At 50.8% G+C, this 27,514-nt stretch overlaps 3 protein-coding genes and 1 pseudogene across 6 annotated transcripts in view; 2 read left to right on the top strand and 2 right to left on the bottom strand.

Annotated features, from left to right (window-relative positions):
* Positions 1 to 14,105: 14,105 nt before the first annotated feature.
* LOC108351143 (small nuclear ribonucleoprotein G pseudogene) lies at positions 14,106 to 16,619 on the top strand (annotated as a pseudogene).
* On the bottom strand, positions 16,492 to 17,481 carry Fam229a (family with sequence similarity 229, member A). Its single transcript, NM_001109266.1, has 3 exons — positions 17,345 to 17,481; positions 17,119 to 17,265; positions 16,492 to 17,013 (listed from the first exon to the last, which is right to left on the bottom strand). Exons 1-3 carry the CDS (start codon positions 17,479 to 17,481, stop codon positions 16,911 to 16,913), a joined length of 387 nt encoding a protein of 128 aa, NP_001102736.1. The 3' UTR covers positions 16,492 to 16,910.
* A 56-nt stretch (positions 17,482 to 17,537) lies between these two features.
* The window catches only part of Bsdc1 (BSD domain containing 1), a 30,954-nt gene continuing 20,977 nt past the window's right edge, over positions 17,538 to 27,514 (bottom strand). Inside the window, exons 10-11 of one of the 3 annotated variants that reach the window (XM_063287288.1) lie at positions 23,333 to 23,436; positions 17,538 to 17,674 (exon numbers count right to left, since the gene is read on the bottom strand). In XM_063287288.1, coding sequence (XP_063143358.1) covers positions 17,555 to 17,674; positions 23,333 to 23,436 — 224 coding nt within the window. In that variant the 3' untranslated portion in view covers positions 17,538 to 17,554. 3 annotated transcript variants of the gene reach the window in all.
* Tssk3 (testis-specific serine kinase 3) lies at positions 17,942 to 19,591 on the top strand. 2 transcript variants are annotated; one of them, XM_006238925.5, is made up of 3 exons: positions 18,225 to 18,397; positions 18,545 to 18,692; positions 18,865 to 19,580. In XM_006238925.5, the coding sequence occupies exons 2-3, from the start codon at positions 18,653 to 18,655 to the stop codon at positions 19,524 to 19,526; spliced, it is 702 nt and encodes a 233-aa protein (XP_006238987.1). In that variant the 5' UTR covers positions 18,225 to 18,397; positions 18,545 to 18,652; the 3' UTR covers positions 19,527 to 19,580. The 2 variants fall into 2 exon arrangements, with proteins under 2 accessions (NP_001007651.1, XP_006238987.1); NM_001007650.1 differs by lacking the exons at positions 18,225 to 18,397; positions 18,545 to 18,692 and adding an exon at positions 17,942 to 18,217 and having other exon boundaries at positions 18,865 to 19,591.

Below are 27,514 nucleotides of genomic sequence, written 5' to 3'. Positions count from 1 at the left end.
TTTCCTATTTTGGATGGTAGCCAGTTAAACATCCATCGAGTGAGGCCAGGCATCAGAGGAGCCTGGAGAGTTGCTAAATTTCGCCTTGATGGGCTTGAGGGGTCCAGGGGCAGTCCAGGAGCAACCAGAATAAGACATGGTTCTGTATAGAGATGAGCATATTTCAGAGCCAAAGGCCAGAGACTCAAGTCTGGCTAGTGACCTGAGGCGGACAACAGTCGGGTTTTTAAGACAGGGCTAACCCGGGGAAATCAGGGCCTCTGGTTTCTCTGCTGTGTGAGGTCATCCAGGAAGTACTTAGGCTTCAGGAGCACTACCTGGGCGGGGCAGGCAGCAAGGGAGGGCCTGGGAAGAAGCCAGACTGAGACAAGAGCTTCCAGAATACAGATCGAAGGGGATCCCTGAGCACAGGAGAGATCTTCAGAAAGCTAGGCAAGGCTGACAGGCGGCAGTGCTGGTGGCTTATGGCATTGACTGAGCACATTAGGACCCTAGAGGTACAGCCGTCACAGTTCTCAGAGGCTGAAGAGGAAGCAGAAGCCTAGTGGAGAGTTTCTGTGAGAATAGGGAAAAAACGAGAGAGAGAGAGAGAGAGAGAGAGAGAGAGAGAGAGAGAGAGAGAGAGACACTAGCACAAAGCCCTGGGCACTGAGCTCAGCTGGAGGCTTCTAGAAAAATACTTCAGGTGAATAAGAGTAGTTAGGGACTTGGCAAAGAGGAGCCCAGCAAAAAAAAGAAAAAAGAAAAAAAAAAAAAAAAAGAGGAGCCCAGCAAGAACAGAACCAAGACCCTTGAGTACGGACTTCTGGACCCAGGGTGACTTTTTCATGGGCCTGGCCTCCCTGGGTTCTACCTCAATTGCCAGGAGGTATCAATTTTGTAACCTCCCTGTCAGTTCTAAACCTTGAACCTTGCTATGGATTCTGGAGAATTCTGAAAAATTCCCTTTCAGAATTTTAGACTCTCCTGAGCTGTTGCTTTTCCTCCCCTTCCTTTCTTTTGAGGTATATATGTAGGAGTTGGGTGGGGGGCACCAGTGCAAGGGCAGGGTTGACGGCACGGCACATAAGCTGATTGGCCAGGCACATTCTCTGTGGGGCTTGGTTGCCCTGAGAGCAGAGGCTCGTGCTCCTGGCTCAATTCCCCAAGCTTGATGAGGTCACCAGAAATTCAACCCAGTTATCTGGGTTGTGTTAAGCCTGCCCTTGCCCCGACTCCCTCCCTCCTCAACTCTTGGGCACCTTTGGGGAAAGACTATCCCACTGTAAAGTCTGGGTTGCTTTTAACTTTCCAGCCAAAATCCCCCACAAAGGGGAAGTCCCTCTTAGCAGGGAAACTGAAACTTCCAGTCCATCTCCAATCACACCCTTTCCTCTCTGTAGCCTCCGTGACACCCTTTCCCCTCAGCCTCCTCCTCCCGGGTGATCTAAGGCATGCTGCCCTCCAGTTTTGTAACTGTAGGCCGGTTCCCTCCCCTTTGCCATCTCTGTCAGATGAGGACCTTGGGAGTCACAGAGGTCGTCACAAGGTGTGGTATTGCCTAAGCATCCACATCTACAAAATGGTAATGGCGACTATACTTTCTCCCTAAGGCTACTCAGTGTGGGTTAAATGAGCTAGGGGCATGAGAGGAAGCCAGAAGCCCGGTGCTCACGCATACAGATCCTGCGGGCATTCGGAGATGTTTTCTTATCCTTTAGTTGACCCACTGAGCTTCAACTCCAGGACCTGTTCATTCCCTCAGAGTGTTGTGCCTCCTTTACCTCAGGACATTTGAACGTGCCCTGTCCTCTACAAAAACCTCACGCTCTCTGAGTTTCCACTTCTCTATTGTCTGTGTGTGATACGCCTTGTTGCTTGTGTGTGCCTGTGTGTGTCTCTGTGCCTCTGCCTCTGTGTGTCCCTGTGCGTGTGCCTGTGCGCCTCTGCATGTGTGTGTGTGTATCTCCATGTGTGCTTATGTGTCTCTCTATGTGTACCTGTGTTTTGTGGAAGAGTTACCTCATCAGCTAAGTCCTCTCTCTGGTCCTCTGTCTTAACATCCAGATAAAGCATTCCCCAGGACCTCTCAAGATTCACCAAGGGGAAAGAATGACTCTTCCCAGAGCGGACTCCATGTCCCTGGGTTCAGAGCTTCTGCTCAGCAGTTTTCACTGTGTCCCGTTGGTTGTTCCAGCAGGAAACAGGGCTAAGCCAAGGCTCAGCCCAGCTCGGCCCAGCTTAGCTCAGCCTTTCTTTAGCCACTGCTCTGAGGAAGACCTGCTTTCCCCTGGGATGTATAATTCACCTCTCTCTCTCTCTCTCTCTCTCTCTCTCTCTCTGCTACTAGACAAACCCTCCACCATCCCAGGGGAACTTTACAGTGCAGTTCGCTCCACATTTGCTATTGCAACGTTGGGGATGGAACCCAGTCATCTCAGCCAGCCTGAACCATCCTCATGCAGGCAAGGTGTATACACCAGCACTGAGCCACACCCCAGCCCCTGAGCTACCCCAGCCCTCTGAGATACATCCCAGTTTGCTAAGCTACATTCTGACCAGTTTTTGTTGTTGTTTGTTTGTTTTTTGAGTAATTAAGAGAAGGAATGAAAGGTACAAAGAAATGAGAATCTTATCAACCAACCAGATCCGCCCCCTTCCCAGAGCTCCCAGGAACTAAACCCCCAACCAAAGAGGACACATGGAGGGACCCATGGCTCCGGCCACATATGTAGCAGAGGATGGCCTTGTCTAGCATCAGTAGGAAGAGAAGCCCTTGGTCCTGTGTGGATTTGATTCCCCAGTGTAGGGGAATGCCAGGATGTTGAGGTGGGAGTGGGAACATCTTCACAGAAGCAGGGGGAGGAGAGAGGGAGAAAAGGGGATAACATTTGAAACGTAAATACATAAAATATCCAATAAAAGAGAAAAGAAACCTAATGTAAATAATTTTTATAATTTTATAAATGATTAATATATTAATAAAATATAAATGAAAAAGGAATCTGAAATCAAACATGCTCCATTTGAGTCCATTGGTGACACACATCACTAACCCCGCATTTAGGAGGCAGAGGCTGGAGGATCTCTGTAGGCTTGAGGCCACCCTGGCCTACGTAGTGAGTCCCAGGAAATCCAGGACCACAGAGGGAAATCATTTGTCAAAATAAAAACAAAAACAACCGACCAACAACAAAACAAACAGGCTTCATTCGGTTTTCTGGCTCTTAGTTCTGGTTCTGCATTGCTCTTAGAAGAGCGTCTAGCAATTGAGGTCTCCATTATGTCCCTAACACAAGATCTGGCTGCCAGTGCAACCGTGTCTCTCTTCCCTTCCCACTCTTGCACCTTGACACCCTCTGCCTGACTGTTTTTCCATGCTGTCTTGAAAGGAGCCGAGTCTGTCGTAGTCATCAAAGCCAGAGGAGACAGAGGCAGTCAGGAGAGGTAGCCAAGGCCAGCGCTCCCTGAGCCCCATGTTCTCACTGATCTCAAGGCTGGAACTAAAGGCATAGCCTTGGAGCTGAACTTGAAGATGCCCAGAGGAGTTCATGGAGAGAGCAGGCTGGCATCGAGTGGACAGAGGAGCCTGAATCGAAAGGGAGATACGGTCTTCTTTAAATAACATCTTGGGACAGTCCCACCTTTGAAGCCTTAGGACACAGTGGGACCCACTAGAGACAGAGTATGGCCAGGGACTCCAAGTAGGACTCTGGATGAGGTACCAAGAGGGAGAGCCAGCGGTGTGCCAGGGAAGAGGGAGTGACCCGGGAGTAGGGTGTCCTTGAGGCTGAGGGAGGAACAGTATCTAGGAAGAATGGGTGACCTATTCACTTGCCAAATGTGGTGGCAAGGACATGGGAAAGGACAAAGAAGGAGCAAGGCTGAGGGTGGCACAGAGGGTCTGTCTTAGGCCAGTGGGCAAGGGTTGCAGTGCTACACAGGGTTAGCCTAGAGCAGAGAGGGGGCTGAGTGGAAGTTGGGTGGTTTGGGTCAGGATGACTTGAAGTGCCTCTGGGACGTTGCTGGGATCTGTGAGTTTGGAGTAAAAATATGTATGGCACACACACAGACAGACAGAGACAGACACAGAGACAGAGAACTAATCTGTCTGTCTGTCTCTTCTTCCCACCTCTCATATGTCAATGAGAGGCTATAGGGAGGTGACCGAGATCTCTGTTCCCAGCCCAGACCTCTGGCCTGGGTTCAACTGCCTTTAGAGGTCACTCTGGGTGTCTCCACAGGGACCGATGGGACACAGACAAACCGGCTCAGGGAAACAGATCAGAAGGGACAGCAAGAATTCCGAGAAGAGTCAGCTGGACTGGTCTAAAGAAAGGCTGCTGTGAGTGACTGGCTGTGGGTGAGAGAGAGACTGTAAAGTCTAGACTAGAGCCAGCCAGGGGGGACTGGGCAGTGACAGGTGGGGGAAGTGGCCTGGGAGTGTGCTGGTTTCAGGAAGTTGAGTGCTGTTGCTCTCATGACTTTTTTTTTCCCCCTTTTATTTATAACAGGGTCTCACTATGTAATCTTGGCCAGCCTGGAACTTACCTATTTAGACCAGGCTGGCCTCAGACACAGAAGAGGTCTGTCTGCCTCTGCCTCCTGAGTAGTAGGATTAAAGGTATGTGTCAACCGTGCCTGGCCCCCACTGAGGGCCATGGACACTTCCAGCCACACCTTGATGGGGAGATGTACTTGATGGGGTAGGACCACTGCTGGCCTCAGGACCACACAGGACCGGGAAGACTATATGAGCAAGCATAGAAACCTGAAGGCCACAGACTGAACTGACTTGCATGGATCTCTACTTTAAATGTGTTCATGGCTCTCCTACACTTTCCTCCAACCCACGTGTTCTCCACCGCTCTGGCCCTCAGCTGACCTTAGCTAGCAGGCAGACCTAGTTGAATGTCTGGTGGCCCCTGGCTGAGGTGAGACTTTCAGCTCACAACTGCCTGATCTCTCCTCCCTCCCCTTTGCCCTCCTTCCTGCTGTCTGTGCTCAACCTCTCACCCTCAGGGTCTTCTCAGCTATCAAGAAGCACAGCTCAAGGGATCCCTGGAGCCTTTCTTACCCTTCAGAGGAACTACTAAGTCCCAAACAAGTTTGCCATCCTCCAAAGAACCTTCACTCAGATGGCCTGTGTTTTTTTTTATTTTGTTTTGTTTTTCTGGCATGAGCTCTGTCTGCCCCGCTGAGTGTTCACAGACGACATGGGTGGAGGGGGAGGACCACAGGAGTGTAGCAGTCAACGCATTGTATATCACTGGGAAGAACGGAGAGCTCCCAGCACACAACCGCACCAAGTGGAGGCAGCTCTCAGGAAACAAAGCTGTTTATCTGGGACTTGAAGGGCAGAGCCTCGTCGCTCAGAGAAGCAAGGGGTGGGTATCTTCATAATAGAGAGGGGACACCAGCTTGTGCAGGGCTCCCAGGCCACCTTTGTTCATCTTTGGCTTAGCACAGGTGGGTCTTGGGATCATTACCCAAGTAGACCGAAGCCTGTATCTCCAGATTCCTAGAAGACCTGTGACATTCCTCTGGAGCTTCAAGGCACAGGGAATTTAACTGTACATTCCAGGTGTCCTGAGCTCAAACAGTCACAAACGTCTTTGCCCTGATGTCTTGGGATGAGTCATTTAGTGTCTGTGGGCCTCGGGCTCCTCCTCTGAGGACAGTTTAGGTGCGGATGGTTCCCTTCTACAGACCGAGCACAAGGCTTAAAGAGAAAACTCCTCGTGCAAAAGGAAACAAAGTGTCAGTCTTCTGGGCTGTTGCTGAGACCGCTCAGCCCTGGCTTTGTTTCCCTCTGCCGCTGCCGGGTTTGGGTTTGCACCCATATACGGAGGTCTTTGTAATGGATGCTTACACGGTCCTCAACCATCTCTGTCCTTCTGAGGTTTTCCTCTGAGGAATTTCAGGCAATCACTCCCCACCCTTGTCAGGTCTTCCCCAACCTTCGGTCTAGACAGAACCTGCTACTGTGAGCCCAGCCCAACTCCTCCCCTTTGCCCACAAGGCAACAGGACTGGAAAACTGAAGTTGCCTCAGCAGGGGCCATGGTTAGACAGGACTGAGAACTTCCTTCAGGGCTGCAGGATGTCACTACTCTGGAAAACTGCCAAAGTCCTTGGACCGATGCATTTCCGGGAAGAGCCAGGTTTATCTGCCTAGATCAGTCTTTTGCTGCAGTGAATCAGCTGGGCAGTTTTCCTGGGGACCCTCCTGGGTCCTGTTTAAACCCAATGCACTTCCCCCGAGATCGCAAACACAGTAAGCAGGAGCAGAGCCAGAGCGATAGGATTCTTAAGCTCAGAGCCAGAGGATACGGGTCACCAACCAGACTTATGCTGTTGCCTCCATCTAGAATACTTCCTGGCGGTGAGAAAGGGCTGATCCCCTCAGCCTCCAAGGTGACAGAGCTTCCTGATCAACTGATTCAACATTACCGAGTCCAGTGTGTCAGGCACTGTCTAGACCTGTGAGTAAGATGGTCCCTGCCCACCCCACATGAAGCAGCACCTGGCCCAGCCCTGTTCTCAAATACAACACATTGCTTATCTCTGATGCCTTTTAATGGCCCATTCATAGAGGAGTCTAGTCAGGGGAACAGGGACCTCGACTGTCTCACCAGTGTGATGCCCGAGAACGCAGTGGAGGAAAAAAACGTCAGGCTGCCAAAACAGGGCCGATAAATAAATTTACATGGAATTCAGAGGCAGAGCAGACACACAGACTTCAGAGCTGCACAGAAATATGGAGCGCACAGGTACCACGCAGGAGATTGGCCCCATCGTTCAAGCCAACTCTGAGTCGTTCTTTTCTTTGGCCATTTATCTTGCCCACTAGCCCCTGGGCTGGAGTCACTCTTGTTCTGAGGCCTTCCTAGATAATAGTTGAAGATATCCTAACTCCTTGTGCTGGGGACAAAGCTGCCATTATGTTTGGGTCTTTTTTAAAAATTATTTTATTGTTATATATAAGTTTACTGTAGCTGTCTTCAGACACACTAGAAGAGGGCATCGCATCCCATTACAGATGGTTGTGACCCACCATGTGGTTGCTGGGAATTGAACTCACAACCTCTGAAAGAGCAGCCAGTGCTCTTAACCACTGAGCCATCTCTCCAGCCCTATGTTTGGGTCTTATTTTTGGAGACAAAGTCTCTCTGTGGAACCCTGAACACGAAGAGATTTGCCTGTCTCTGCCTCCTGGAGTGCTGGGATTAAAAGCCTGTGCTACCACTGGTAGTGGTGGTGGGGCGCTCTCTCTCTCTCTCTCTCTCTCTCTCTCTCTCTCTCTCTCTCTCTCATGCATATATGTGTGTCTCTCTGTGTGTATATCACTGGAGTGAAGATGCCCCCAGAGGTCAGAAGAGTGTTTCTGTAAAGCTAGAGTAACTGGACGTTGTGGGCCACAAACATGCTTACTGAACTAAACTCAGGTTCTCTGGAAGAGCAGCAAACGCTGTTAGCTGCTGAGCCATCTCTCCAGTCTGTTAACTGTTTTGGGCTCCTTCTTTGGTGAATAGGCATTTCAGTATGCCTATATTTGCCAACCTTTAAAAATAAAAAGAAAGATACATTTGTGGGCAGGCAAGATGGCTCAGAAGGTAAGGGCATTTGCTAACAAGCCCTCCGACTTAAATTCAATCCCCAAAACCCAAATGGCGGAAGGAGTTCCGGAGAGAAATGATTCCCGCGGATTGTTCTTCGAACTCCCTACACAAGCTGTGATTAACACCTCCTCCTCCTCCTCCTCCTCCTCCTCCTCCTCCTCCTCCTCCTCCTCAAAAAAAAAAAAAAAAAAAAAAAAAAAAAAGAATTTCACTTTTTAAAATGCGGCGGAGGTCAAAGCTCCAGAGGCTGGATCTTCTTTCTAGCTCGACCTTCCCCACCCCCAACCATGGCTCCTTCCAAGTTCCGCCCCTCACTCCCGCTATGGAGGGCGTGAAGAAACCCGGTTTCTTCCTTCTGCCTAGAAACTGGTAGTTAGGTCACTAGAGCTTCCACGTGAAGGGTCCCGTGCAGGGCAGACGAGGTGGGGACCAGCCTTTTCATGCCCCGCCCCTTTCCCGGCCGACAAGTACCCATGTCAGGCCACGCCCTCCCACGAGGGCTGGAATCCCCCGCAGGCCTTTTCCCTCCCCCTCAGACTCCGCCCCCTCTCCCGAGGGTCGGGTCTCATGCCCAGACCTCGGGACTTCCTCCAGGGCTCGGCCGAACCCGGACCCGCCTCGCCTCCCCACCAGGGATCCCGCCCCTCTCCTCTCTGGCCACGCCTTCTTTCCCCCAAAAAACCCCACCCGTTGCCCGACCCGCTTCTGAGTCTGGGCGCCTTAGCCAGCGAGTGTGTTCGGTGGGAGCAGGTCGCCCGGCCGATGGCCCGGACAGAGCGGCTTCCTGTACTTGGGCAAGCGACGGCACTACCCGGCAGGCGGGGACGCTGCGGGACTCAGGCTGTAGTCTCCCCGGCTTCCGCGAGCTCCAAAGAGGCCCAGCGGCGGTCCCAGAAATACAGTTTCTGGCCCAGGCGATGCCGATTGATCACTTAGGGAGAGTACACACAGGGAGGAGTCCCCACAGACCGAGGTCACTGTAATCGATCTAGAAAGATAGGCACCCAGGAGAGGAATCGGAAACTTCCCCCAGTCCCGGGTTGCCTTTTCCCAAGGACCTGGGCACCTCCCTCCAACCCCCAGACCTGCTGCCAGGTCAAGGCGTTTTATCCAGTGACATTCTCCTTTCGTCCTCACCGGGACCGAAGAAAAGTTCACCAGGAAGTGGACAGTCTCAGTGAATAGCATGTCCGGTCCTCTTAACCCAGGGTTGGACTATTTAATACCTCCATAGGTGTAGAGGGGAGGTCTGGAAGCCCATAGCCCCCCTGGGCCCACTGCCTTTAGGAGGAGACATCAGGTCAGGTGGTGAGGAAGTTGGGGTAGGGTTAATCTTTGGTGGGACAACACCCCCCACACACACACACACCAGTGTCTTCAACTTTCCCAAAGATAGACCCTCAGCCCCTTAGGCCCAGAGCCTGTAGGAAGGGTGGGGTTGAGTGCAGGAAAGCCTCAGGGAACACACACACACCACCCAGAGGCCTCTGGCCTCCATTCCCACAACCCTGTCCGTGTGTTTACAGGGACACACATCTCAAAGGCTTTCTCCCACTTTAATGTTCCAAACACATGCCAGGCTGAAGAGCAGGAAGACTCCATGACTACTCCCTTCTTTAGCACTCCAAATCGTTAAAATTCCTCTCCTGGGAAGCGATGGTGCACACCTTTAATCCCAGCACTTGGAAGGCAGAGGCAGGTGGATCTTTGAGTTCTAGGCCAGCCTGGTCTACAGAGTGAGTTCCAAGATAGTCAGGGCTACTCAGGCTACCCTGTCTTGGTGTGGGGGAGACCCCAAGCCTTCCATCTGTTGTAATGTTCTTTTCACTGAAGAATGAACTGAGGTTTGGAGAGGGATAGCAAAAAGCAAAAGGGTGGGGCAAGTCTGCGTGTCCTTGACTTCGCTGAAGCACGGGTTCAGGACTATGAACCCAGGCTGGATCCTGCTCCCTGGTATGGAGATTCTGAAGAATGTCCTGGCCTAGCTCCCTTTTCCACACTGCCAGTCTGGACTATTTAACCCCTAGTGACTCACGCAGGCTTCAGAGGAGAGTGGGCAGCTACTTTGAGCCCCCAGAGTCCAGCACAGGCCCTGACTTGCCCTCCCCCCCAATTGTGTAGCCATATTTCAGGATCTCTTTTCTCTCCTTGGACAGTCTCCCTCTCCCAGTCCCTTCCTCGATCCCTGGTTGAGCCTCTCCAAGATGGCTCCCTCCCATCAGCAAGCAGGCTCTGGTCCTGCCTATCTGAAAGGACAGAAAGCCTTCCTTGGCCCCTCCCTTCTCCAGCTCCCTTTCAGGCCAACATTCTTGGCTGTGTTACACTTCCCCTCAGCCCCTGCTGCAATCTGGTTTCCTCCCGGACCGTTCCATGGGAACAGCTCCCGAAGGTCATCACTGACCTCCTTGTTGCTAAATCCGAGGGATGAGTGGAGTCTTTATCTGACTTGACCCACAGCAGTGGCTGACTGGACACTCACACAGTGAGAACCTCCCTCCCACTTGAGATACTCTGGGGCCCTCCCATTGTTTTGGGGGCACTCTGCGCTCCTTTTCCTGCTGTCTTAGCAGCTTTTGCCTACCCCGGTCTTGTAGCATGCCTGGGCACAGGGAAGCCCAAACCTGGGTTCCCATGCCTTCAGTGTGTGTCGGAGAATGGGGCTCTGCCCCACCCCCACCACCTCCTGCAGGTGGTGTGACCACAGCAGTCATGCTCCTGCATCACACCAGTTAGGGCCTCCCTTAGAAATGCTTGCTTAAGGGGCTGGGGATTTAGCTCAGTGGTAGAGCCCTTACCTAGGAAGCGCAAGGCCCTGGGTTTGGTCCCCAGCTCCGGAAAAAAAGAACCAAAAAAAAAAAAAAAAAAATGCTTGCTTAAGCCAGAAGTCTAAGCTTTGGGTTTTTTTTTTAATCATCTTCCTCCTCCTCCTCCATCCATCCATCCATCCATCTATCCATCCATCCATCCATCCACCCATCCACCATCCATCCATCCATCCATCCATATAATGTCTATGGTGTTTTTCCTGAGTGTTTGTCTATGCTCCACTGTTTGCCTGGTGACCATAGAGACCAGAAGAGGTATTGGGTGCTCTGTAAACTGGGTCTGATGGGTGGGTGCTGGAGATTCAACCTGGGTCCTCTGGAAGAGCATCCAGTGCTCTTAACTGCTGAGCCATCTCCCCAGCTCAGCATCTTAAATGAAATATATAAAGTACAGGTACCGGTGACTGGTATTATTTATTTATTTATTTATTTATTTATTTATTTATTTATAGGATCTGGGGATTAAGAGTGTGTACGCCTGACTATTTTCCGTTTGTTTGTTTGGTATTTGTTTTTCCGAGACAGGGTTTCCTTGTATAACCCTGGCTTGTCCTGGAACTCCCTGTGTGGAGCATCAGCCTGGCCTTGAACTCAGCAATCTGCCTCCCTGAGCCTCCTGGAGTACTAGGATAGGCCACCACCACCCCACGCTTGCCTCTCCATTTTTCTATTCAAGCAGCTAGAAAGGCTCATGTCTCTAGCTTCCTCTTATGCTCCTGTCTTTGCTGACCCTTCATCCCCTACATGGCTGCCCCAGTAGGGCAGCTAGGACGAAGCACCAGTGTACCTGGTGTGTCTTTCCCATCCCTCTCCTCCCCCTCAGTCCCGCCCCCAATCCCTGCAGTCTCTTCAGCACCAAATTCACACACCATTCTAATGTCTGGACATTTCCCACCTCCACGACTTGCTTGTCCTAGTGTCACTTTCCTGTGATAGTCGCTTCTGACTCCCAGACAGGTCTCTGCGGGCTCCATCAGGGCCTTGCTTGCTTCTGTGGATTCGGCAAGCAGCCATTCACTAGCTAGTCCAGTCTGCAGACTTAGGAGCCCTCCCACTCCAGGCCCCAGCAATGTCAGGGTGAGCATAGCAGAGCCCCAGGCCTCAGTGAACACACAGACCGGGACTGAACAGAACAAGAAAGACAAAGTGGGCAGGGTAGCCTTTCCTGAGGTAAAGACTGGCGGAGACCTGAGGGCTAAGTGGGGATCTGAGAAGCCATTCCAGCCCTAAGGTACTCGTGCTTGAAGGTAGGAAGCTAAAATGAACAGAAAATTCAAAGCAGGCTGGGTATAGCCTCACAAGCCTTTCATCCTAGCACTCTGGAGGAGGCCAACCTGGAACCCCCCTATTCAACACCTCCCCCCCCCCCCCCTCTCTCTCTCAAGGAAGATTGCTTTCTGAGGAGCTGCCTGGTATCTAGTGTACCATGAAGCCACTGAAGAGAGATTTCAGAAGTGCTTCCTCTGGGGCTGAAGGCTGGAAAAACCAAGTGCGGAAGTTGGCAATGTTGAGGGGGCTGCCTGAGGAGTTTGGATGGCTGGTGGTGTCTCCCTCGGAATGGTGACAGGGAAATGTAGACAGGCCTCGTTTGCCTGGACTGGAGGAAATGGGCCAGGACGAGGAGCCCCTCTGAGGCCCAGTCCTCAGTGGGGGTTGGGAAAGGGCAGTGGGTGTGGGAGCCCCATTTCCTCATGCTGCTCAACCTGCTGCTGCTGCAGGGCTGGCCCCTGTCTTCCTGTGCTCTCCCATTCAGCTTTTTTCCTAGAGGAGTAGAGGGAGGCTCAGGAAGTGGAAGGCTGCTAACAAGGCTTAGTACAGGGCATATGGGAGGAGGAGAGGGAGGAAGCTGGGTCAAAGCCCGGATGTGATGGGCTCCAGGGAAAGTGACATCTGTGGTTTCCTCAGAGCCTGGAAATTCCACTGGCTGACTTCGTCAAGAGCACACGCATCCTGGGGTCTGGTCCATGATCACCCTGAGGCCCCCTCTAGGGGTTAATAGAATCACATCTGCAAGTCCTCACTGACAGACAGATCCCAGGAGAAGCTGTCACTGTGCTCTTCCCATGGTCTAGTCCCAGTGTGTGGCCTGCGCCTCCTTGCAGCTCTTGAAGGGAGGCTATCCCGCTTGTTCCCGTGAAGCTTGAAGGGGTTAAGGAGTCTGCTCAGAGTTGCACAGCTAGGAGGAGGCAGGGTGAGGATTTGAACTGAGGCTTGACGGACAACTGAGCCTGTGCATCTTACCTTCTATGCTATATTAAGCCTGTCCACCCTTCAGTTGATTGGCTCAGCAAAGGGAGGAGGCTTTGTGGGGGGTTCGCTTGTGGTTGGGGTGGCTGCCCCCCTTCTCATATTGAGAGATGGGAAAGAGTGCTGACGTCAATTGTTGCCATGGTGATAAAGCAACCCTTTCCCTGCCATCTCCATGGAAACCTGGGGGTCCATCTGTACTTCGATTCGCCCCCTCCTTCTAAAAGGGGGTCCCTTCGGGAGGGGCCAGCTAATAAGGTATCTGAGAGAGAAGGCAGTGATTCAAACATCTTTTTCTGGGTCCCTTCTCATTCCTCAGGCCCAGAGAATAAGGCTTGGGACCAGGAAGCCCAGTACTAGAGTCTCTGGCCAGCCCTACCCTTGAGAGCGAGGAATGCAGTAGTAACTTTCCAGTTAGGGATGCTTTTAGAAGCTGTCCCTTCCCTAATTGCCTAGGTTCCAGATCCATCCCTCTGCTGTGTGGTTACAGTGTCCGTGGCTGCCTGGCTCTCTGCTGCCCCTTGAAGTCAAAGGTCAGAGTGGCAGCAGTTTCAAGGGCTTTTTTCAAGGGCTAGCTGAGTCTGGCCGCCAGCCCAGTACTATACAGACATGACCTTACCAACGCCTTGCAGGTGACGTAAACCCCACTTTCCAGATACAGCCATGGAAGCTCAGAGAGGCTTAGGTATCAGGTTCCTACAGTCAGAAAATGGCAGGGACAGGACTTGAACTCAGGGTTGGATTGAAGCAGAAGAGAAGGGGAAATAGAAACAGAGGACTGGAGCCTGGCTTAGTCATGCTCTCTGCAGAACAAAGTTTGAACTCCCGAGCTTGGCCCTCCAGGCTGCCTCGCTGTACCTTTTCTTCGGCTAATGTGTCCCGCATCACATGTGGACTCTCAGTGTGAGCACGCTCCCGGCTTGAGTGGTAAAAACTCAATTCCTGATCTTGCCTTTCACCATCCCGCCTTAAAGCCGTTGCCCACAATGCTCCACCTGGAATGCCCTTTTCCCTGGCTCGCTGACATTCTAAAGCTAGTGAGCTATCCAGCCCATCGTGGCCTGCGCGGTAAGATCAGTGCCTGAAGTGCATAGGAGATGGTAGGAAATGCTTATCTTATAGGGCTTTTTTTTAATGGTCTTTTTAAAGAAAAGGAAGGCTGAGGAGAGGGTGGGGCAGGGAATGAAGTACCAGAGAGGAAAGAGAGAATGAGAAAGATTTAGCATTTTAGGGCTGGATGAGGCCACAGAGCCCAGCATTTAAGGAACCCCGGGGAGGGAGAGCTTTTTGGGTGTGGTGGTGCACGGCAGTCCCAGCCCTGAGAAGGTGCTGGGAGCATGCTGAGTGCCACACTAGCCTGAACTGCACAGAAAATCTGCTTAAAAAAAAAAATAAAAAGGGGGCTGGAGAGATGGCTCAGTGGTTAAGAGCACTGACTGCTCTTCCAGAGGTCCTGAGTTCAAATCCGAGCAACCACATGGTGGCTCATGACCATCTGTAATGCTCATATAAAAATAAATAAAATAAAAAGGGGTTGGAGAGATGGCTCAGCAGTTGTGAGTATTAGCTGCTCTCCCAGAGGTCCTGAGTTTGATGCCCTGAATCCACACAGTGGCTCACAGCTGCCTGCAGTCCCAGTTTCAGACGGTCTCACAGCCTCTTCTGACCTCTGTGGACAGTGCGTGAACACAGTGAGCAGACATGCATGCTGGCAAAACACGTCTAAGTTAGGGTTTCACTGCTGTGAAGAGACACCATGACCAAGGCAACTCTTATAAAGGACAACATTTAATTGGGGGTGGCTTACAGGTTCAGAGGTTCAGTCTATTGTCATCATGGCAGGCGCATGGCAATATCCAGGCAGACGTGGTGCTGGAGAAGCCAAAAGTTCTACATCATGATCCAAAGGCAGATAGGAGAAGAACGTTTTCAAATAGCTAGGAGGAGGGTCTCAAATCCCATCCCCGCAGTGACACTCTTCCTCCGAGAAAGGCTTCACATACTCCAACAAGGTCACACCTCCTAAGAGTACCACTCCCTGGGCCAAGCACATCCAAACCACCACGATATCAATAGATAAAAAAAAAAAAAAAAACAACCAGTCTTTCAAAAGATGTTTATCTTTGCTGTTGTGCCGCTCCAGCTGAGGAGTCGCCATGAGCAAAGCCCGCCCTCCTGAACTGAAGAAGTTTATGGATAAGAAGTTATCATTGATGTTAAACAGTGGCAGGCAAGTACAAGGAATACTGCGGGGCTTTGATCCCTTTATGAAACTTGTGATTGATGGGTGTGTGGAGATGGTAAGCAGAGGGCAACTGAACAAATCGGGACGGTGGTCATCTGAGGAAACAGTGCCATCATGTTAGAAGCCTTGGAAAGTCTAACGAGTGTTCAGCAGTGTTCCCGAAGGCCTGTTTGATTGTGATGTAGAATTAGATCTTGTGCATTTTCATATGAAACTTTTTGCTAAATAAACTTTAGTGATACTTAGGGGGGAAAAACATGTTTAAAAGGCACAGGTTAGACCACTTAGCAGGTGCAAATTTAGGGGCTGGATCCCCAGCACTGAATAAAACCCCGTGTGGTATCACAAGCCTATGGCACACCCTACGCCAGCCTTAGCTACCTACTGAGCTTGAAGTCAAGACTGGGCTGTGTGAGAACCTGTATGGTTTTTGTTTATTTAATTTTTTTTAAATCAACCAATCAAAAATTGCCCTTTTGAGATGACCACAGGACCTTAAGGAGCTGAAGTATCCTAAAGAGGGGCTTGGACTCCACCTCGTGTGGGTCAGGGGAGAGATATATTCATTCATTTTAGATCTCAAGGGACTGGAGATTGAACTAGACCTTTGGGTTACAGAGCTTCATATTTACAGAGAATAACAATTTTTAAAACCATAGCAAACTGTAAGGCCCGATGTATTGCACACACGTGATTTTTCTTGGGAAACTGAGTCGGGGAGATCAAAGGTAGAGGCCAGCCGAGGCTACAAAGGTTCTCTTGCAAAAACCCCACCACCATTATTACTATAGACTAACAAAGGCAAAGTGAGAATGAGTTCCACTTAAACAGGCTCCCTTCTTGGGGACCTTCCTGTCATGGCTTCTGCTTCGGGGAGGGCAGTTTAAGGCGTTTAGTTTCAGGAAATGGAATTTGATGTCCCAGCATTACCCGTTATGGGGAAACCTTGGGCATGTCCTTTAATTCCTCATTACTGAACTAGGTAACTAAGAAACTTGGGGGGCTAGGCATGGTGGTGCGTGCTTTTAACCTGAGCACTCAGGAAGCAGAGGAAGGTGATCTCCTGAGTTCAGAGCCAGCCTTAGCTACAAAGTTCTAGGCCAGGTCAGAAAAGAAAAATAATTGGGGCGGGGGTGGGGGTGGTTTTGGCAAGATGGCTTAGTGGTTAAGGGCAACTGCTCTTCTTACAAAGGACTCAGGTGTGAGTTCCAGTAACCACACAGTGGTTCCAGGGAATTCAATAGGCATAATTGGTGCGTGCAAATACATCCAGGCAAAACATTCATGCCCATAAAGTAAAAGAAAAAAACATAACATATTTTTCAAATAACTTTCTTCTCAATCAGTAATTCTGCTAGTCTTAGGAGAAACCAAAGGTCCAAACAGATGGGGTCACCCCCTGACCCCTACGGGGGGCGGGGGGGACAAAGAACAACAGGGAGTCAAATCTAATTCTTGCTTGGGAGAGTTACATGGAGTTACTGTGGTCAGTCTCTTATTTTTTTCTACATCGCCTGCTCGACTTTCCCTTTCTTGCTTCTGCCCCAAGCTGCTCTGAGCAGCCAATGTCTCGCAGAGAAACGAAGATGTCATTGGTGAACCCAAGACCGGGGAGACTGACAACCGGAGATTTCTGCAGGGAAAGGGTAGTAACCGCCAGAAAGAGGGTGACAACCTCCTAGAGGAAGGTGGGCAGGGAAGTGGAGGCGGGTGGAGGGCTGGTCCAAGAGAGGAGGTGGCCCAAGGGATAGGAGAGATCTGATACTGGCTGGGTCAGAGAAGCCGGTGGGCCCGATGATCCGACGGATACACATACACGGCCAGCCCGGAGTGGAAAGAACAGTTTATGCTGTGCTTTATTAAAATGTGCATCATTCTTTTATTTTAAAATGTGCATCATTGTCTCGTGCTCGGCGCGTGCGACCTCAGCGTGGTGGCCCGCGGCTGGCCTCGTCCGTCCCGGCTCCTGCAGAGCTGCCGTGCGCAGGCGCACTCAGGTAGCACGGGCCCGGGGGCTCCCGCCCATGGCCAGGTAGACGTCGATGGGCACGTGCAGCAGCGTCAGACAGTGGCAGCCCGGGCAGCGTCGGAGCGGCCTGGCGAAAGCGGCAGGCGACAGGGGGCGCATAGTGTTGGGGCGAGCCCGGGGATGCGCCTGGGTTCTTTGGGGCAGGGCCCTGGGGATGACGATGGGGCCTCACCTGACAGGGTTTTGATCCGTAGCTACAGGCTCCGGGCTATCCTGGGACTCGGGGGCGGAGGCAAGGCCAGGGGAGTCTCCGGCCTCAATGGGGAATCTTCGACCCTGTGGGGTCTCCTGGGCACTCATGTCCAGGCCCCGGGGCACTCTGTATAGGAGTGGGGGTCAGGCAGCTCTGGGCCCCTAGATGCTCCCTGCCCGTGCCCGCCTCCTGTGCGGTGGCTTACCTGCCGGAGGCCGAGGCCGGTCCCAGGCTGGAAGCAACTGCCCGAGCCCTGGCCGCGGGAGGACGCTCCGGTCCAGGCGGAGCCTGGCAGGTGTCTGCTGCGCGCCCGGGCCCCAGCGTCGAAGGGGAGGACTGCATTGTGACCCGGGTCTCTGCGTGCTGACCTCACACAGCCTGTTCCTCGCTGGAATTCTAGGCAGTCCCGGAGCGTTCAGGCATTTAGTGAAGGCCCGGGCCTGAAGCCAGAGGGCTCTGGTGACGGCACCTTGGTGACCGGTTTGCACTCTTCCCCAACAGCTGGATGGGGACTTCGGAGGCGAGGGTGACCTGCCTGGAAGCGGAGCCCACATGGAGAAGCCCCGCATCCCTGCCCTACACAGCCGCCCAGGCCCGTTCCCCAGCACTGCTACCACTCCGTGCCTTACTCAAGAATGACTTAACCCATGCTGGGTTTGCTGGTGGTGGTGAGGGAAAGTAGGGACACTGCCCATGTTGTCTGAGGGTCACACAGCATTTACATCACAATTGGACAGGAGTTTAAAAATGTCTGGTCCTCTCCCTCCCCACCACCTGTGGCTGTGTCCAGACGGAGAATGTTCTAGCCCTGGAGGCAGCTGTGAATGAAGTCCTTGGGGGGAAAAGAAGCAGGCCAAGGGCGATGGTGGAGTAGAGCTGCCTCGTGGAGGCAGCATGAGCTGAGAGGGTGACAAGAAGGAGGCGCTACACAGCATGGAGGACTTTCTACTCTCCAATGGGTACCAGCTGGGCAAGACCATTGGGGAAGGGACCTACTCAAAAGTCAAAGAAGCATTTTCCAAAAAACATCAAAGAAAAGTGGCAATTAAAATTATAGACAAGATGGGAGGGCCAGAAGGTGAGCTGGGGCCCTTTGGAGGAAGGGTGGGCTAGCTAACATGGGTGGGCCCTTTCCTCAGAACATTTCTTCTTCCCTGAGTCAGAATGACAGAAAGCAAATCAGATTTCTGCCCTAAATAGAAGGATGTGGGGAATCCAGGATCCTCGCACCTTTCCAGATCCACAATGAAAGCACAAGGTAAAGAAAGGGTCCTCGGTTTTTCCTGTCCCAAGAGGTGTTGGCCAGAAGACAGCAAGCACTGGTGCCAACGCAGATGGAAGATTGAAAGGGTACTGGGACTCAATAGCTCTGACCTTCCCAAATACCTCCTCTGTGGTCTCACAGGCTGCTGGGAGGAGGTTCCGAGGATGAGCTAATCATGAAGTAATAAAAGGCAATATTTGCTGCTAGAGACACCCGAGACTGTTCAGGGAGTCGAGGAGGAACACCTAGATGTGGCGGGTGTCTAGAAGCTGGAAAGCAGGAGTCCAGAGTGAGGAGCTAGGCCATTTTGACCTTGATTTTTTTTTTTTTTTTTTGGTTCTTTTTTTTCGGAGCTGGGGACCGAACCCAGGGCCTTGCGCTTCCTAGGTAAGCGCTCTACCACTGAGCTAAATCCCCAGCCCCTTGACCTTGATTTTTGTCTCCCCACTTTTTCTCCTCAGAGTTTATCCAGAGATTCCTGCCTCGGGAGCTCCAGATTGTCCGTACCCTGGACCACAAAAACATCATCCGGGTGTATGAGATGCTGGAATCAGCGGATGGAAAAATCTACCTGGTGATGGAACTGGCTGAGGGAGGGGATGTCTTTGACTGTGTGCTGAACGGAGGGCCGCTGCCCGAGAGCCGGGCCAAGGCCCTCTTCCGCCAGATGGTGGAGGCTATTCGCTACTGCCATGGCTGTGGTGTGGCCCACCGGGACCTTAAGTGTGAGAACGCCTTGTTGCAGGGCTTCAATCTGAAGCTGACCGACTTTGGCTTTGCCAAGGTGTTACCCAAGTCACGCAGGGAGCTGAGCCAGACCTTCTGTGGCAGCACAGCCTATGCCGCCCCTGAAGTGCTACAGGGCATACCCCATGATAGCAAGAAAGGCGATGTCTGGAGCATGGGTGTGGTCCTGTATGTAATGCTCTGCGCAAGCCTACCTTTTGATGATACAGATATCCCCAAGATGCTGTGGCAGCAGCAGAAGGGGGTGTCCTTCCCCACCCATCTGGGCATCTCAACCGAATGCCAGGACCTGCTCAAGCGGCTCCTGGAACCAGATATGATACTCCGGCCTTCAATCGAAGAAGTTAGTTGGCACCCATGGCTAGCAAGCACTTGATACAAGCAATGGCAAGTCCTCCCCAATAAAGTAGGGGGAGAAAGCAAACGGAAACCCGCTTCTAACATGGTGATCTATACTTTACCCTTTAAGCTCACTTATCCCACAGCTCACGTCTACCTCCTTCCTGCGGCCCCACAGGCCTCTTACCTTCCCTGTAAAGACCTTGCTGGAACTAAGGGCCTTCTTTAGATTTTTCCTTTATTAATGGCTCTCAAATGATTTTCATATAGGTGATTAGTTAGCGCTCATTAAGTTAGACCCTAACATCAATGGGCAGGGAGAAGTGAGGAGAGAAACATGATCCCGGGGAGCCACCCAGGGGCTACGACTTGCCTTCCAAATAAAAGCAAACATGTTTGGGATGCAGACATGGCCTCCTGACTCCTCGGCTTGGTGAGAAGCTGCTTGGGCCCATCCCTTTCTCAAACCAGAGGCCAAGTTGAGTCAGGAAGGAGACAAGGAGCATCCTTAGGACCCAGGCTATCCCACCTATGCTCCCAGTTCCAGGCAGGAAGTCACACCCTCACTTGTGAGAACCTCTGCCAAGGGGGACAAACATCCCCAGACACTTCTGGCTTTTGTTCAATCACTTTAATGCTGTTATGGCAAATCTGTAAAAGGCTCAGGACAAACTTCTTTTATTTTTGTTCCTTTTTAATTACAAAACTAACAGCTGTTAGAATTTTTTCTTTACTTTTTTTTTTCTTTTCCCAGCTACAAAATACTCTGGGGAGATGCATTATAATTTAAAATATATAATATTGCACAAACAACCAAAAGGTTAATTAAAATAATTACAAAGAGAAAAACCCATCCCATCAAAAAAAATTTAGCATTCTGTCCACCCTATCCCCTTCACTGAAGGTTTGAAGTGCCCACCATTCATAGCGTCCTGACCAAGCTCCTTTAAATGAGTCACTGGTGGGTGTGCCAGCATACAGCATCACCAGAGCAGCATCTGTGCACCAGGTCTTCATGCGGCCCTCACTGTCTCCGGATGGTAAGAGCCCCAGGCTGACTGTCTTCAGGAAGGAGGGCCTCTGCAGGAGATAGTCTCAGGATGCTCATCCCAGCATATCCCCTCAAGAACAGAGGGCTGAGGAGGGGCTGGCCTGTGAGTACTCCTCTCTGTTCACTACATATAGTTCATAGCAGACTTGTCCTAAGCTATGGGAGTCAAGGTAGGTAGGTAGCTGCTTGGAGCCATTATCCTACCAGGCAACACACCGAAGGGCCTGAAAGTGGCTCCTCCCTTCCTGGGGAGGGAGGGAAATACAAGAGCAGACTCTTGCAGTGGCACAGATGGGCTAAGGACTTGGGTGCATGTGACATAAAAGCCCTGGGAAGGTGTAGGGATATCCCGGTGTGGACTGGAGAAGAGTTAAGGTTTGGTCTTAGGATTCTGAGCCCATAGGACTTCCCAGGAATGGGAAATGGTTGGGATGGCGATCCCAGAGGCAGGTGTCCCAGAGATGACTGCCCCTTCCTCCCTGGGACAGGAATGAAGCCGTCGTCCAGTGTTCCTGGGTAGCCAAGGGCAGGTGGCATGGCCTTCCTTGCTGACTTTACTAGCTTTATGGGGTAGTGTGTGTTGTCTTCAAAGAGACCAGGGCTTCAGCTCTTGTCTCTGCAGGAGACAGCTGCCCCCTGGAGGTTTCCCAGTAGGGATCCCCACAATAGCAGGGAAATGCAGGCTCTCCGGTGATGGGGGCAGGGTGGGTCCTCGCCTTAGGTCATCCTAAGGTTGGCACAAATCAGACTTCTGGATCTGTATTTAAAAAGGCTCTTCCAAGGTGTGAGCAGAGGGCCAGCAGGGAGCCACCAGAATATGTTCGAAGTTCTGGATGGCAGAGGCCATTTGTGGGGACATTCTCAGTGTCTTCCAAGGCTGACTGAGGATCGAGCGAGGGAGGAGGGATGTGCCGTGGGTGGGGGAGCTGCTTGCTCCGGCTCCCCTCATTCCCAGTCCTCCCACTCTACATCTTCAAGCTGCAAAGGTGAGGAGATAGAACGGACACTGAGTCACGCCCAGAGCCCACCTTCCCCACTGAGCCAGGCGACCACTGGACCAGGCTGTCCCCACAATCCCTGGCTTTTGGGAATGTAACACAGATGCACGCTGCCTGAGAGAAGCTTGCTGCTTTGATTTCTTCAGATCCAAAGGAAACACCTCCACTAAGCACACTCATCTCTGGAGCAAAGCCGAGAACTCTCAGAGACGGGTGCAGGGCTGCAAGTGCTGATGTCTGCTTTTGGTTGTTCTGTTTGTTTGGTTTTGAGATAGGGTTTCTCTGTGTAGCCCTGGCTGTCTTGGAATTTGTTGTGTAGATCAGGCTAGTCTTGAACTAACAGAGACCCTGTCTACCTCTGCTCCTGGAGTGGTGGGATTGAAGGGCTAAGTCATCACCAGCCAGCTAAAACGTTTCCCTCTTTTGTTAACTTTAAAGTTTTAGGGAGTCTGGACTTTTGCTCCTGTCACAGACCGAATGGACACTCCTCCCTCCTGCTGGAGTATGTTCCCTTTGTACAGATCTTCTAGGGCTCTGCACTCTAACCTCCTGCTCGAGTTTGCTCTTCCTTATCACTGCTGGCCTGTTCTCAGCTGACTGCTGCCACAGAGGGCCTGAGTGGGGCTCTGTTGTCCTGGCAGTCAGCTCTTGTATGTTTGCATATTCCTCAGAGTTGGGGATCAAACTCAGGAGCTCCTAAATGCTTTGATGAGTGCTCTACCACAGAACCATATTCCCAGCCAAGCTCACTCAGATTTAAAGAGAGCTAAGACATAAGCTAGTAAGTCCTTCATAGGACATCGAGGAGGCCTCTGTAACAGTGAGTACATTAATCCCCCCATCCCCCAGCTTTTCAAAATGAAAACCAGATCCCATCGCTGAGCCATGCCTACAATCCCTGCACTCAGGAGGCTGACGCAGGAGGAATGATGCAAATTCATGGCCAACCTGGGCCTTCCCACCCAGGAGGGAAAGAAAAGAGAGATGGGGGGAGGAAGAGAGGAAGAGAAAGAGAGGGCCACAGACACAGACTGAGGCTCACAGGCAGACAGTCTCTCTAAACTGACTACCTCTTTTGGTTTTGTTTTGAGACAAATCTCTTGTGTAGTCCTAGTTGTCCTAGAATTCACTATATAGACCAGGCTGGCCTTGAACTAAAACTCAGAGCTCTGTCTGCCCCCCGTCTCCCGAGTGGCAGGATTACAAGTATGCCATGTCATTTCTGGCAGAAACTGGGTCAACTCTTGATTTGGGGAGGTTAGTTAAGAATAAAGGCCCATCCAAACTTAAACTACTGCCCTAATGTCTACTGAATGACATCATGACAGGCACCCCACTTACAGTGCTCACATGGTTTCCCTCACTACAGCTTCTAAGACAGATGTTAAATGACCCAGCCCAAGGCCTTCTGCCTCTGAGGCCAGGAACTCGCTAAGGTCTCCTAGGTCACACGGCCAGGCCAGGGCTCAGCATCTCTACTTCTCCCTGTATCAAACCCAGGCCTATCTGCTCGAGGCAGTGGCCTCCCTGCGCTTCTCATAGGTGCCACCGTGGTGGTTCTTGCTCCTTGGGTAACTGATACAGAGCTAAGGCTAAGGTCAGGACTCACTCCTGGGACAGATGAGCAGCAGAGCCCAGTGGTAGCTGTTAGGGGTTTGACTGTACAACCTCACTCTCTCCCAAGAGCATTAGCTCAGACAGACGTAGGGATTTGCCCTGAAGGCTGGCAAGGTTTGCTGGCAAAGCACTTCTACCCTAGTGTCCATGCTTGTCCTGCTAACTAGGCCTACTCACCTCCCCAGAGGCTTCCACCTTGGAAAGTGCCATCTGCACTTCTTCTTCAGTCATGTCCAAGTCAAAGTCCTTCTCCCAGTCCTCGCTGATGTCCGTGCTTGAGCCTGGAATCATGAGCCACACATAATGAGCACCATGTGACAAGGAGGGAGTGTCTGAAGAAGGCTGGCTAGGCGCACTGTGCCTGTGCTATTGTTAAAGGGGATGACAATGTACAACGTCTTCCATAAACCACTTTTAATTGGGCTCAATGACCTTACTTCATACCCAAGTCTAATAAGATCCCCAGCAACACAACATACTTGTATACACTCAGGGCTAGCGATATAGCCCAGTGTTTGCCTACATGAACAAAGCCATGGGCTCTGTTCCCAGGACTGCATAAAACCAGCTGTGGTGGCATATTCTGTGTTCCCCAGCACTTGGGAGGCAGAAACAGAAGAATCAGGAGTCCCAAGATCAGCCTTGAGTTGATTTTTCTAGACCAACCTGTCTTTTTTTTTTTTTTTTTTTGGAGCACGGTCTCACTATATAGTCCTGGTTGTCACCAGGATGTCCTTGAATTTAAAGAGATCAACTTGATTCTGCTTCCCGAGTGCAGGGATGAGACACTGTCTTTTTTATTTTATTTTTTTTATTTTTAATAAAAAATAGGGCTGATGAGAGAGAAAGCTCTAGAGAGGCTGTTCTGACGTCTATATCCATGCCTGGGTGTGCTTGCTTGTGCTTGCTTGCTCCCATTCTGTGTCTGCATCTCTGTCTCTCTCTCTCCTATAAGGGTGAAAAAGAATTGACTTGCCTCTCCCCGAGAAACTTTAGCCCTAGACCAAGCTGGCCTCAAGCTCATAAGCATCTGCTTCTGCTTCACAGCCGTAGAGGGATGAGATTACAGGCTGTGGAGCACCACCTAGCTGACACGCCCACTTTATCCTATTAACAATTCTCTAAACAGGGTCTGAAGTGTCCCAGCTTCAACCTCGCTGTGTAGTTTCTCATTCCTCTCCTTTCTAAGTGAGCCATTCCAGTGTGAGACAGGTGCTAGGTTACGCAGTGCTGAGGATCAAACCCAAGGCTTCCTGCAAGCTAGGCGCTCTCTACCTTCCTTTCCATCACCTCCTTTCCCCTTCCCTCTGCTCTTCTTCACACTGCATTTACTTTGTAACATAGAACAGGCTAACTATGCTTACTGTCCAATAGCAGAGGGAGTTTAAAGACCTCCAAGAATAATGCGTGTTTTTCTTACATAGTCCCTGTTGCCTAGAACATCAAGTTGATACCTAATATTATTAGACCTCTTGTTTAAGTCAGCAGCTGGATAACTATTGCCTGTGGATCAAATCCAATCCACTGTTTCTGTGGAATACAGGGGCCAGCAGGATGGCTTAGTGGGTAAAGACGCTTGTTGTCAAGTCTTACAACCTGAGTTCGATCCTCAAAACACATATGATGGAAAGAGAGAACCAACTCACAATCACAAGGTGTTTCTACTTGTGCGTGCACAGGTACACACACACACACACACACACACACACACACACACGGCTCAGTGGTTAAAAGCACTTGCTAGTCTTGACCCTGATCCTATTCTAAGCACCCACATGGCAATCAACGTTCCACAACTCTAGTACCAGGGAATCCAGCACCCTCTTCTGACCTCCAAGGGCCCAGACATGCATGTCAGACACTGACATACATGCAGGCAAAACACTCATGAAATCTTTAAAAATTAAAAACTACCTAGATATGGTAGCGCATTCCCTTTTTTTGGTGTTGTAAGACAGTGAGACCCTGTCTCAAAAATAAAAACCTTTAAGGTCACCAGGCAGTGGTGGCTCACGCCTTCTTTCTCCAGCACTCAGGAGGCAGAGGCAGGCAGATCTCTGAGTTTGAGGCCAGCCTGGTCTACAGAGAGAGTTAGAAAACAGCCAGGGAGGCTGGAGAGATGGCTCAGTGGTTAAGAGCACTGACTGTCTGCTCTTCCAGAGGTCCTGAGTTCAATTCCCAGCAACCACATGGTGGCTCACAACCATCTGTAATGGGATTCGATGCCCTCTTCTGGTGAGTCTGAAGACAGCTACAGTGTACTCACATAAATAAAATAAATAAATCTTAAAAAAAAAAACAAAAAAAACAAAAAAAACGGGGTTGGGGATTTGGCTCAGTGGTAGAGCACTTGCCTAGCAAGCGCAAGGCCCTGGGTTCGGTCCCCAGCTCCGAAAAAAACAAAAAACAAACAAACAAAAAAAAAAAAACCTAAAAACAAGACAGCCAGGACTACAGAGAGAAACCCTGCCTGGAAAACCCAAAAAATTAAAAAATAAAAAATTAAAGCCTTTCAAACCATTCCTGAACACATCTGTGCCTCTGTTTACATGTTGCCTGTGGACACTTCCGTGTGCTGACAGCAGACTCTATAGTCCAAAGAACTCTGTTTATGTCCTGGTCCCGCTCATACAAAGTTCCCTCCTCTTGCCTTTGTGCAGTTTTTACAGTGTGACAACTACTTTAAACATACGTGGGCATGGTTTCTTCCAGGTACTATTGAAAACATGGTAAAGTCATCAGTAAGAAATGAAGTCTGCTGCTGTTCTGTACATTCTGCTCAAATGGACTTGCACACCCCTCTCTCACCACCACAGCAGCGTAATTAAGGTTTCTGGATCCTGGCAGGCCCAGGGTGACTGTGTAGTACTGGGCAAATTATTCTGAACTGCTAATTATTCAAATTATGCTGAAAAACAAAACAAAACAAAACAGGCTGGGGACGCAGCTCAGCTGGTACTGCACTGACCCAGCATGCACAAAGCGCTAGGTTTGGTTCCCAGCACTGAAAAAATCCAGTGTGGTGGCCACCCTTGTCGTACTTAGGAGTCAGAAGTTCAAAAGGTCGTCCTCTACCACTTAGTGAATTCAAAGCCAGACTATGAAACAGGAGATCCAGTCTCAAAAAACAAACACCAAAAATGCAGTTCAGGGCAAACCGCCCTCTATGCAAGGACCACTGGAGAGGCTGCACTGTGACGCAGCAGGCCAGGGGTAGCCCAGGATTCTGTATTAGACATCGTGGTTAACTCTACAAAGAAATGAGCTGCTGTCTGAGAAACACGTGCCACGTGCCACCTGCCAATCACAATGGAAATGCAAGGAGGAAATGCAATGAGGTTTAACAAATGGAGACGTAGGGCCCTATTGTCCTTTCATGGGCCTTGTCTGAGAGTTAAGTAATTTACATGTTCCACTGCAAGTCAGAGCAGACTTATAACCAAGACTCAAGTTCTAATGCTGTAGGGAAAGTTTCCTGGAGCTGTGCCTTCAGGACATGCTTCTGTTTATGTTAGTGTGGCTGGCTTCCTGTTGCCAAAAGCCAGACTCTTGGCTAAGCTAGGCTGTGGTCATGACAGCTTCCCGATCTCTGGGCGATCTCTGGGCCTTGAAGCTCTCTTCAGGCTTATAGGCTTATATGCTAGGGCAGACCCTTCTAGAAGCAGAAATGTGTGGACTAGCACTTGAGAGCATTGCATATCTCCCCTCTGAGCTGGGTATCAACAGTCCCAGTTTACTGGACAGAAGGAAGACTTCAATGGCATAGACCTGAGCCACCTGTCCTGCCACAGAGGGCAAGTTACAAGATCTGGTTAAGAACGCTAAGACCTCCTGATGGAGCCTTTTGTTTTGTTTTCTGGGTGATTACTAACCTGAGGGTCTATCACCCAGTTAATTTTTTTGTGCCACTGTTTTTCTACTTCCTCAGATAAATGGAGATTAAAAACAGGTTCCATAGGTAATAGTGAAGTAGGCCTTTAACCCAGGGCCATAGGCCACACACTCATCTTAACTTCCTTCCGTGCTCTGCTGAGGGGCTAAAGAGACAAGCACAACCTGGGGCAGTCCTGCTGCACACAGATCCAGTCTGGTAGCCTGAGATGTGGTGTAAGTGTCAGAGGGAAAAGGAAGCAGTATCCAAGCTACTGCCTTTCCTTCCATTAAATACAGCCCCCAGACCCAGGCCTTGGGTTTTGGAGATGTAGGTCCACTGTACAGCACGGCCTGGTATATGACATCACTTTTAAGGTTTTCTTCCAGCAGGGGAGAGGGATGAGTAAGAACAAAGCATACCATATATACGTGTGGTGACATATCCTTGTAATCCCAGCGCTTGAGAGGCAGAGGCAAGAGGATCAA

The sequence above is a fragment of the Rattus norvegicus genome, chromosome 5 (genome assembly GCF_036323735.1).
Source record: "Rattus norvegicus strain BN/NHsdMcwi chromosome 5, GRCr8, whole genome shotgun sequence".
NCBI classification, from domain to species: Eukaryota; Metazoa; Chordata; class Mammalia; order Rodentia; family Muridae; genus Rattus; species Rattus norvegicus.
Note: the sequence above shows the minus strand (reverse complement) of the source record. Positions and strands in the feature narration are given on the sequence as shown.